Here is a 12,571-nt window from a genome sequence, read left to right on the forward strand (position 1 = left end):
AAGAGAAGTTGGTCTTGTAAGAATTTGATAGCTAGGTTTATGGTTTCTGAATTTAGCTACTGGCCTGTGTATTTGATTGTTCAGGTTTATTGTTATTGTTAAAGGAAATCTCTGATTTATTTGCAGAAATTGGGCCTTTTGCAGATTGAAGGGATATAGACTAGATTGTCAATCAATGATTTTCCCTTTCCCATAGCTTAAAGAGTTATCGTTGATTTTTCATTTCTTATTGTATGGTTAAACCTTTATGTCATTAGTTTTCTGTGTGTGCTGTCCAATTGGTGCACATAGTGTTTCACATTGTTCAGCAATTCGGTTGCTGTACAAGTATTTGATTAATGATCAGGTTTGTGTAGTAGCAACTCAGAACAGTGAACTGATTGATATACATGATGGCAAAAAAGCTTAGTGTTATCAAAGAACTAAGTATCATGACGAAAACAGTAGATGTATGATGTGAAATTTTATGATCAAACATGGTTTTTGGCCTCTCTGATATCTGCTGTTTCCTTAAAATTATCCTTAATTTACATTTTCCTTTATATGCAGCCATGTAATATACCCTTGTTTTCAGGATAAGGAAGGCATCCCTCCTGATCAGCAGAGATTGATTTTTGCCGGTAAGCAATTGGAAGAAGGCAGAACTCTTGCAGATTATAACATCCAAAAGGAGTCAACTCTTCACCTGGTTTTGCGGCTGAGGGGAGGAACTATGATTAAGGTGAATGCTCTTACCGGGAAAGAAATTGAGATTGATATTGAACCGACTGACACCATTGACCGAATGAAGGAAAAGGTTGAGGAGAAAGAGGGAATTCCTCCGGTGCAACAAAGGTACTTGTTTCTCTTTCTTCTCATATTCAATCTATGTAAAGTAACAAGTTACTTGAATTTGAGTTATGTCTGGTTTTTTTTACTTTTATCTAGCTTCAGTATGCATTAAACGTTTTTTAAACTGATCTCTTAGTTTAGTTATTTTTCATGCCTTATATCATCCATGGAAATATAACATTGTTTATGCTTTGCTGCCTATTGAGTTTCTATGAATTGAAAAAGAAGAAATGTCATTGATCTGTTCCAGAGATTTGGTTGCAAATGTGGCAGTGAGCAATGCATTGGTTAGTGTTTGGTTGTTTTTCACCACTATAGGAAGTTGTATCAACATTGCCTCATTCTTTACTTCAGAAAGGCTCTTGTGGTTTTCCGCAGAACTAGATCTGTTCAGTGGCCAAGATTATCTTGAACACTGAAGGTTGGTCGAGTTGTGGTTGACTTTGTTTCACTTCCTGTTTGGGACTATTAGGTGCTCCATATCTTGGTTACCATATAATTGATGTATATGCACAATAACTTGACAACTGTTTTGGGATCTCACTTGCATTTGATATTAATTACTTAAGAAGACCTGCTAGGATAAAATCTTAATAAGCAGCATGATTGCTGCTTTATTATTCTTGTCTTAGTTGATAGCTTCACGTGTTTACGGTACTGGCCAATTTTCAAGAGATCAGCACTAATGAGTTTTAAATCTCTGCAGGCTGATTTATGCTGGCAAGCAGCTTGGAGATGACAAAACTGCTAAAGAGTACATTGAGGGTGGCTCTGTCTTTCATCTAGTGCTTGCACTACGTGGTGGTAGTCTATAAATTGTATCGTAGTATTGTATCTATGATTGATTCAGGCGAACTCTTTTGTGAAGGCTTTACCGAGTCTTGATTCTCCAGAACTTTTTTTTTTTTTTTTAATCCCCACCCCTTCCCACCCATGATGGGGCTCGAACTCCTGACCTCCCAAATGAGAGTTCAGAGCCTTACCACCCCACCAACACACACACAATTCTCCAGAACATTTGAGTTGCATGACTAGTGGGTTACTGTGGACATAAGTATTGGTGTTACATGTTGCACTTTACCTTTCTGCTCTGTTATGTTCAAGGTAATGTCCTGTTGCTTTTACTTTTTACAAGAAAATTTTATCAATCCTGATTACAATTGTTTTTTGCTTGTGGATGATCTGTAAAACTCGGTGACATGTACTCCATATGCTACTCATGTGTCTGGAAATTAGATGAAGTATTACCGTTCAGAAGGAATGTGATAATTTCTCAAAGTAATGTGATAATTCTACCTAGTGATTATCTATCTAAGAATGGGCACTGTTATCATAATTGAAAAGCCAATCTACAATGTTTCCAAACAGGTTGCTTAGAGTTGAAAGCGTGTGATTCATAATTTCCATTGTCAGCGATGGTAAACTGAAATGAGAATTAAAACAGTATGGTAATGTGGGTGATTGAAATCACACAGATCTGTTGTTAACTTTTGGTTAATAACACGCTGAAGATTTGTCCTCATGTTTGTTGCCGTCTAAAGCTATAAGAACGGTGAGAGTGATTGTAGATGGTAGCACAGAGAGCAAATATAACATTCATTGTATCAAATTAGAGGCAAAAAATTTTAAACGACTGCTCATGGTCATTTTCAGAAATAGAACAGTAGAGCTGAACTTGGTCATGCTCTCTCACACAAGCAGCAAACATTTTTAGCAGCACTTGCATCTCTGTATAACATAAAATTATAAGCTTTGCATTTTTTTTTCCTTCAGGCACAGAAATCTTCCAGCTTTGGAACTAATCCTTCTCGAAACCCCGAAATTCATGGACACTTATTATCAGGACTCATTCTAGCCTTCCCCACATTCCCACCTATTCCCCCGTCCTGAATTGCCCATTTTCTGTGCAATAATAATTTCCAAGGAAGAAACTTCAAAGTCATGGAGGCAATTTCTCCATTTCCAGCTATACATAACTGCCGGCCAGATTGAGACAATCACACAAGTCTTCCGAATACGCCACAAATACACCAGACTGAGGCAATTTCTCCCGACTGAGACATCTATTATTGCTTTGAATGCATTGACTCATTCATTCTCAAATACACCACAAAAAAACTATGAAGAAAACAAAAATTGCTACAATTGCGGCAATCAAAATAATTGATCATGAGAAAAACCTCTTTCCCAGCATTTTTCTTGGAACTTAGTTTGTCTTTAGTAACTTAGTTTGTTCTTTTATGAGAATTTCAATTAAAAAGAGAAAGAAGAAGTTTGGATTGTAGAATAGAGAATGTGAATTTCATTACCCTTTATTTTTAATAAAATATTAAAAACTTTGGACGGGCGGTGGGTTTCCAGATGTAGTGGTCCTTTCCCGTAGTGGTCCTTTCCCTTTAGGAAAGAGTAGGCGTCTCTCGCCAATACCACTACCAAGAGACTAATATCCCCTAATCCTCTTCATTAATTTAAAAAACAAATTCAGCCAGGCAACCTCTACTTCAAAGCTTCAACGTCTAAAAAAACCAAAAAAGAAAGCTTCAACGTCTATTGCGATCTGTGTCAAGTCGGAATCTGTAGTGGTGTTTGTAAGGGAGAAACTACTTGATGCTGTTGCTTTCAATACTACTCTACTCGGTCAAAGCTTCCCAACCGCAATGAAATCATCATACGGGTAAAGAAAGAGTCCTTTTGCATCTCTTATAATATTGGTCTTGTTCGTATCATGAAATTTTGATTAGTTCACCATTTATTATTTATTCAGTTGTTAATTGTAGACGATGAGTTCACACACAATATTCAAACTAAAATACAAGATCGCTGATCGCATAATTTTTCTGATTAAATTGAATTGAACAGGTTACGTTCTTGTTTCTTTCTTTTGTTTGGTCTACTTGTTTTTGGCTTAATTTGGAATTTGATCTGCTGGTTTGTTTTGCTTATTATTATGTTTTTTTTTTTCGTTTGTCTGCTTGTTTGCTTAAATCTTGTTTGAAAAGTATGGCAAATATTTTAAATCCAAGGCAACATCAAATCTTATGCAGGCTTTAAACCACTACCAATTCCGGTGACAATAGAACCTCAATTTGCATGCCTTTTCAGTAAACTCTTATTATACTTTATTCAAGCCGACTACAAATCTCACCAGTTCCATTTTAGATGCATTGACTCGTTGATTCTCAAGTACTATTAAAGAAACAACCAACCAATTTCCTAGTTCTTTCTGCAAATACCAAAACTCCATTTTGCTGAATTATTGGCTTCTTCCATTCCAGAAGTATGTAGGGATTATATTTAATATCCATCTCTTACAGATGCATATGAGAAGACTTGACTTGAAGGTCAAGCCACGCATAGTTCTCAGGGAGGCATGCTGTTTTCAATTCCACCTTTAAAGCCACCACAACCATTACCCCCAATCTTACCAATTTCCCTCCTTGTTGCATCTATCTGTGCATGCATATATGTGTCTAAAAATTAAGTTGCTCAAAGAATGACAACTTTGTTCCTCCATTTCTTCCTTTTTTTAAGTATTACCTGTATTACCAACCTCATCCCTGCAGTTCACAGCAATTGTATTGTAGAACAGCAACTATCACTACTCCATTTCAAGAAAAGTCTTGTATACGTAATTGATCCTCCTTCCCCCAGGCTTATCACATGGAATTCAAGTACTGATTGCTGCTCTTGGCTCGGTGTAACTTGCAGCACTAATGGGTATGTTGTCGGACTTGACCTCAGCAGCGAGTTTGTTTCATGCAGAATTGACAATTCCAGCAGTCTCTTCCAACTTCAACATCTTGAGAGCCTCAATTTGGCCAATAACGTCTTCAATGGCTCTCAAATTCCATCTGCAATCGGAGAGCTTACAAATCTGAGGTATCTAAATTTAGCCCATGGTTTCTATTCCGGGCAAATTCCCATTGAGATTTCACGCTTGGCAAGGTTGGTAAGTCTTGATCTCTCTAGAAATAGCTATGATGGGGTTTCGTTAAAACTTGAAAACCCAAATTTAAGCATGCTAATTCAGAACCTCACAGAGCTTACAGAGTTATATCTTGATTCAGTAGAGATATCAGGACAGGGGAGTGACTGGTGCGAAGCCATATCATCTTCACTGCCAAATCTGAGGGTGTTGAGCTTGTCTTTTTGTGGTCTTTCAGGCCCTATATGTGACTCCCTTGCAAAGCTCCAATCTCTGTATGAGATTGACTTGGGAAATAACTCGTTCTATGCTCCGGTTCCAAGATCCTTTGCCAATTTTTCAAACTTGACTTCGTTGAGTCTCTTTGGTTGTAACTTGCTGGGAATATTTCCCAAAGAGGTCTTTCTTATTCCTTCCCTACAAACCATTGATATTTCTAGTAATCCGGAACTTGGTGGTTCCTTTCCAGAGTTTCCAAAGAATAGGACAAAACTTTCAACCATATCTCTTTCACATTGCAATTTCACTGGATCCCTCCCCATGTCAATTGAGAACCTTACCCAATTGGTTGACCTGGATGTGTCATGGAACAGGTTCAATAGTCCTATCAGTCCTGTTCACTGGGAAGCCCTTGTTAATCTGAGAAGCCTTGACTTCAGCAACAATCTACTCCATGGGAGTATTCCATCATCTATTGTTTCTCCTCCCTTGCTGGTTGCATTAGCACTTTCTAATAATCATTTCTCTGGTCAAGTCCCTGAATTTTTCAATACATCTTCACAGTTACTTCGGAACCTTCTTTTGGGAAACAACAATTTGGAAGGAGAAATACCAACATCTATTTTTAATCTTAAAGGGCTTATGTATCTTGATCTTGCTTCAAACAACTTCAGTGGCTTCCCTTTCAGTGGCCCTCAGCAGCCTAGAACTCTTTCATTTCTTGATCTTTCCCACAATAGCTTGTTGTTTGATTATAATGGTACCAGTTCCCCCTTCCTTCAGATTGAGAACTTGCTATTGGCTTCTAACAAGTTGGTAGGACTCCCAGATTTCTTAAAAAATCAATCCACACTTTCGAAATTAGACCTTTCGGGAAACCAGATTCAAGGCCAGATACCTAATTGGATTTGGGGGCTCAATTCTCTTGGACTCCTAAATCTCTCTTATAATTCCATTGTAAATCTAGAACCTCTTCTTCCTAATTCTACTTTTACTTTGTTTTCTCTTGACCTTAATTTCAACAAGATTCAGGGTATCCACTCCTCATATGCCTTCCTTCAGATTGGCCGCTTGGGTTTAGCTTCTAACAAGTTGAGAACATTCCCAGACTTCTTGAGAAATCAGTCCACATTAAATTACTTGGACCTTTCAAATAACCAAATTCAAGGCCAGATACCCAATTGGATTTGGAGGCTCAATTCTCTTCAAGAACTGAATCTTTCTTGTAACTCCTTGGAAACTCTTGAAGCTCCATTACCTAAGGCTAATTCTTCTACTGTTGTGACGTCACTTGATCTTCATTCAAACCAGCTTCAGGGACAAATCCCATTGTTCCTACCATTTGCCCATTTTCTGGATTACTCAAGAAATAATTTTAGCTCTAGTCTACCAGCTGACATTGGCAGTTTTATCTCTCAAACTAATTTCCTCTCTCTGTCAAGAAATAACTTGCATGGAACCATTCCAAGATCAATTTGCAATACAACTGGTATGGTTCTAGATCTGTCCTATAATTCTTTGAGTGGTATAATTCCGCAATGCTTGACTCAACTTCCGCTTTCAGTCCTTGATTTAAGGACAAACAACCTCACTGGCTCTATTCCTGATAATTTTCTTGAGCATTGTAAGCTACAAACTCTTGATCTCAGCAGAAATAATATACAAGGCCAGTTTCCGAAATCTCTTGTCAACTGCTCAAGTTTAGGGGTTTTAAATCTCAGAAACAATCAGATAACAGATACTTTTCCGTGCCTGTTGATGACCATATCCACCTTGCGTGTCCTTGTTTTAAGATCCAACAATCTTTATGGTAGCCTAGGATGTCCCAAGACCAACAGCACGTGGCCTGTGCTGCAAATCATAGATTTAGCACACAACCATTTGAATGGTGAAATACCGGCAACGTCTTTCGCAACATGGCGGAAAATGAAGGCTAATGAAGATGATGGTAATCTGGTATTTTCGTACACTCCCCTGTACACAACAGAGACTATTGGGATGGATGTTTATTACAGAGATACAATAACAACCATCATCAAAGGTTTGCAGTTGGATCTGATAAAGATTCTAACTATCTTCACCTTGATTGATTTCTCTTCCAACAATTTTAGCGGTTCAATACCCAAGGAAATTGGAGAGCTGAAAGCACTGTATGCTCTCAACTTATCTGGTAATGCTTTCACAGGCGAAATCCCATCATCCTTTGGTAACATGAGTAGCATAGAGTCCTTAGACCTCTCACAGAACCACCTGAGCGGCCAAATTCCACCGCAGCTTTCAACTCTCACTTTCCTTTCGCACTTGAATGTCTCATATAATCAACTGACGGGAAGGATCCCAACCAGTACTCAGTTTTCAACATTTCCAAATACCTCCTTCGAGGGTAACAAAGGATTATGGGGGCCTCCTCTGACATGGGACACAACAATCGTATTGCCACCTCCAACGTTTAATGGAAGCTCAAGTAATCCAAATTCTGGAGATGAGATTGATTGGGATATCATCAGTGTTGAAATTGGATTTACATGTGGATTTGGGATTGCCATCGGATCGCTTTTGTTTTGCAAGAGATGGAGGAATTGGTATTACAGAGCTATGTTTAACATCCTGTTCAAGACATTCCCTCAGCTGGAACACAGATTTGGTAATCACAGAAGGCATGCTTACATAAATCAAAGGTATTGGAGACGTTGAAATGGGTAGGAAGACCAAGCATGCAGCTCAACTCCATTTTGCCAGAGACTCCCCTGGCGTTTTTTCTCTGTATTTTCATCACATGATTACAATGTAATTGTTGTTGAAGGAAAATCAAGTTTAGTGTGCCTTATCAAACTAGGAATAGGAATAGGAGAGAAGGTTCTAGATTTCCCAATCCTACACGGATTGGTATTCCTTGTAACATTAGATTATGCACTTTGTAATCCCTATATATAGGGCTCCTATTCTCTATAATGAAATACACTTCTCTCATCAATCTCTCTCAATACCAATATACTTAAACACGTTATCAGCACGAGCCCTAAACCACAATAGCCAAAAAGCCAAAAACCCGAAAAGAATTTCATATCGCCAAAACTGCCGCAGCCCCTAGCCCGTGCTAGCATCGCTGCAGCCTGCCCCGCGTGCGCCCCTGCGCATACTGCTGCCACCGAAGCATCCTTGCACCTAGCCCCTTGCTAGCCCGCTGCTCCTGCAGCCCTTTCGGCCTGCATACCTGCCAGCGCGCCCCCGCGCTCAATTCGCTGCCTTGCAGCCCCGCGCCCGTGCGTCCACCCTACGCTGCCCCTGCAGCGTCCCTGCTTCCCCGCGCACACCTGCGCACGCTGCTGCCCCGCCTACGCACCCGTGCACCTGCAGCCCTACACCACTACTGCTGCCCCTGCAGTTTGCCTCCGCTACTCCTGCACCACTACTACCACCGCAGCCCCTGCTGCCCCGCATTCGCTGCACGCTTCTACTCGGATTGCTTCGCTCCATCACGCCTGCATCGACACGCGCGTGATCCAAAACCAAAAAGTAAGTATCCAAAAGCGTAAGTTTTAAAGTTCCTAAATTGAAATTTCTTCTTTTCTCGGGGACTTAAAAACCTCCCTTCTTCTTCATCCCACCTTTCTTATAACGTGGGTTCGATCATTAAAAAGCGGAATCGTGGGGATTCACGCAATTAACGAACTAAGAGCGTTCGTAAGACTTCGGACTAAGAGCGTCCGCAAGCATCGATTTATGACCTTATAAACATCATTGTTTCGGTCTAATCCAATTTTCTTGGAAATCGATTTCTTGGTAGCATAGCTCGGAAATCTTAATATTTAGTTGTCGTGGAAGTTTTAAACTCCGAAACTAATATATTTCTTCTTCTTATTTCAGGATGTCGAAACTTGACTTTCCTGCACTTACCTCAACTGGCTCGGAATATCATAGTTGGGCCACGGATGTTGAGCACCACCTCACTTCAAAAGGGATCCTACCCTTAATTCAAGCTCCTAATCCTACTCTCATATTTGAGCGTACGGCTACGAACAATGCCACCGCCCTCATCTTGATGAGGCGCCACATGGATAAATCACTCCGACTGGAGTACATGGCAATCAAGGATGCTAGAGAATTATGGGTCGCGCTAGAAGAGCGATTTGGTAATATCAAGGATACCCTCCTCCCTGACTTGAAAGTTCAATGGGGCAATCTACGATTCGCCGACTTCAAGTCTGTAGCTGAATATAATTCAGAAGTTCTACGCCTCAAAACCATGTTGGGGTTCTGTGGACAACCCGTCACAGAGCAAGAACTAATTGAGAAAACTCTCTCCACCTTCCCCGTCTCAGCAATTTTGCTCTCAAAGCAATATCGAACAGAATTCGATACTAGACGGATCACGAGATTTCATCAGCTCATTACTATTATGTCTGTAGCTGAAAAACATGATAATATCCTCGTGAAGAATTATAATTCAAGGCCTATCGGAACTAAGAGCGTTCATGAGGCGAATTATAATAATGCACCCAAAGGAGGGCGCAAGGAGCGGAACCCTAAGAATAAGGGACACAACGGACGTTCTGGTCCATATAACCGCCCTACAAAGGAAGGTACTCGTCAGAATGAAGGACGATCACGTGGCAATACATGGCAACGTGGGAGAGGAGGCCGTGGGGCTCCAGGACATGGAGGAACCACCCAGGGCCGTGGGAATGGCGCCAACTCCTATGGGGGACGCCACCCAAGTGCAAACAATGCACCTCAATTAAAGGGAGGAAATCACAATGACATGTGTCATCGATGTGGATCTAGTGAGCACTGGTTCAAACAATGCAACGCAAGCAAACAATTGGCTGCGCATTACAAGGCATTTAGAGACTTCAGAGAGCATGAAGCCAATTTTGCCGAAAATATAGAAGAAGATGGTGATGATGCCGACGTCAATCTCACCATAGCGGACTTCAAATCTGACAAAGAATTGCACAAGGATGCTGCAGATTTTGATTAGTATAGTCCTTTACTTTTCCAAGAATTATGTAATGGCTATTATGCCTTAAATCAATAAAATGACTTATTGTATTAAACTCTTTCCCTCTAGGCGTACTCAAGAGTACTTGTGATGTCTAGGCAAGGTTTGATCTGAGAGAACGGTTTTAAAAGTGAGCAACGCTCCACCAAAATCTCGCCTTACCTTACCTGGTCACAACTAAATTGAAATTACCGAAAGGATTGAGTGACTACGATTTGTCTACGGTTTGATTTTTATATTGGATTAGATTCTGGTCAAGAAACTTTGATGTAATCATTGGCTATCATTAATAAAGTATCGACTTATTTTATTCAAATGTCTTGGACATATTCTAAATTCGAACTTTATTATTTTTCAGTATGTTTCCCGGAGAGCTCGAATGCCTCGTGGATAGTGCCACTACACATACCATCCTTCGAAACAGGCAGCTATTCCTATGGATGGCGCCTACTCGATCTTCTGTGACTACGATGGCTGGACCATCTCAATTGATTCATGGTCGAGGACCAGCTCAATTTATGTTGCCTAATGGCACTACTTTGAATGTCACCGAAGCTCTTTATGCTCCTAGGGCAGGAAGAACCCTACTGAGCTTCAAAGATATAAGAGCCAATGGTTTTCATGTGGAAACACATTGTGAGAATGGACAAGAGTTCCTTTGCATCACCTCTAATGACTACGGACATAAACGAGTCTTAGAGAAACTTATGTGTCGCTCTAGTGGGTTGTATGCAACCACTATTCGAGTCATTGAATCCAACCATGTCATGAGAGATGATTTATGGGATTCCGACACATATAGGCTTTGGCACGACCGTTTGGGACACCCAGGTCGTGACATGATGATCCGTATATTAAAGACTTCACACGGACATCCCTTTTTCAGAACGAAAAGAAGTAAAACTCGGTTTTTGGACACCGAAGGAGCCCCTGCGCCTCATGGCGCCGTTCACCCCCAAATCCGGCCATCCTTGGCCGGCGCCGCCTTCCCCCTGCGGCCTCAGGGTGGCATTGACGCCACCAAGGCTCTTTTGTCTCCAACTTTTACTTCTAAAGTCACTTGTGACTTCATGGCTCAACCAAAATCCTCATTGGTTATTTCTAAAGCCCATTATTCGTTCTGCAAAGCCTGCTCTTTAGCAAAGTTAGGATCGAGACCATCCTATGCAAAGGACACCAAAGAAAATATACCATTCTTGCAAAGAATCCAAGGTGATATTTGTGGACCTATTCAACCATCATGCGGACCATTTCGATATTTTATGGTATTGGTTGATGCATCGACACGCTGGTCACATGTCATGTTATTGTCCACAAGGAACGCTGCATTTGCTAAACTCCTAGCACAAATAATTAAGTTAAGGGCTCACCACCCTGATCATCCTATTAAGTCTATAAGATTAGACAATGCTGGAGAGTTTACATCAAAGACTTTTGATGATTATTGCATGTCCATTGGGATTGATGTTGAACATCCTGTTCCTCATGTTCACACCCAAAATGGTCTCGCAGAAGCCGCCATTAAACGACTACAAATGGTCGCTAGGGCATTGGTAATGCGCACCAATCTCCCTATTTCTGCTTGGGGCTATGCAATATTGCATGCAGCTGTGCTTATTCGTCTGAGGCCCACTGCCACTCAACCCTTTTCTGCGTCCCAGATGGTGACTGGGTATGAGCCTAATGTCTCACACTTACGCATATTTGGGTGTGCAGTTTATGTGCCAATTGCGCCTCCACAGCGCACCAAAATGGGTCCTCAACGACGATTAGGCGTTTACGTTGGTTATGATTCTCCAACGATCATCCGCTACATAGAACCCTTGACAGGCGATCTCTTTACCGCAAGATTTGCGGATTGTCACTTCGATGAGACAGTCTTCCCATCGTTAGGGGGAGATAAGAACACCAATGTTCAACAGGAACGACCGGAATTGTCGTGGTCTGTCCCCACTCTGTCTCATCTTGATCCCCGAACCGCACAGTCCGAAATTGAAGTGCGGAGAATTCTCGATCTTCAGAACGTAGCAGAATCGATGCCTGATGCGTTTTCTGATATCGCTAAAGTGACGAGATCACACATACCTGCTGCAAACGTGCCTGCAAGGATTGATGTCCCTAAAAGTAGAGGACATGACGCCAACTCAAGAGTGCATGAGCATGGCGCCAACGTCCCATCTCTCAATGATGGTGACGTTATGGCTAGGCCCACGGCTCCTGCCAGGAAGCGCGGGAGGCCCATAGGTTCGATGGATTCTCGCCCAAGAAAGAAAGCGAGTTTGGCACAGAATAATCCATTAATCATCGATATAAATAATCCATCTCATGAGAATATTCCGGATTATGGTTATGTCCAAGAGACATCATTGGGGGACGCTCCAATGTCAGAACCAACTCCAGAGAATAGAGAGATCTCCATAAATTACACTAGTGTACATGAGATGATGGATAGAAATTCTATGGCAATTGATGATGCATTTGCATATCATATTGCGAAAGGGATTATAGAATATGATGATATCGAACCTCGCTCTGTTGAAGAATGTCAACGAAGAGCAGATTGGCCTAAATGGAAAGATGCGATCCAGGTTGAA

General features: G+C 41.1%; 1 protein-coding gene and 1 pseudogene across 1 annotated transcript; both read left to right on the forward strand.

Annotated features, from left to right (window-relative positions):
* Positions 1–12,571, forward strand: part of LOC112192206 — a 253,426-nt pseudogene that overhangs the window by 120,365 nt on the left and 120,490 nt on the right.
* LOC112194329 (receptor-like protein 6) lies at positions 3,125–8,901 on the forward strand. Its single transcript, XM_040516550.1, has 3 exons — positions 3,125–3,505; positions 4,540–8,491; positions 8,843–8,901. Exons 1-2 carry the CDS (start codon positions 3,489–3,491, stop codon positions 7,667–7,669), a joined length of 3,147 nt encoding a protein of 1,048 aa, XP_040372484.1. The 5' UTR covers positions 3,125–3,488; the 3' UTR covers positions 7,670–8,491; positions 8,843–8,901.

The sequence above is a fragment of the Rosa chinensis genome, chromosome 3 (assembly GCF_002994745.2).
Source record: "Rosa chinensis cultivar Old Blush chromosome 3, RchiOBHm-V2, whole genome shotgun sequence".
In the NCBI taxonomy this organism is placed as follows: domain Eukaryota; kingdom Viridiplantae; phylum Streptophyta; class Magnoliopsida; order Rosales; family Rosaceae; genus Rosa; species Rosa chinensis.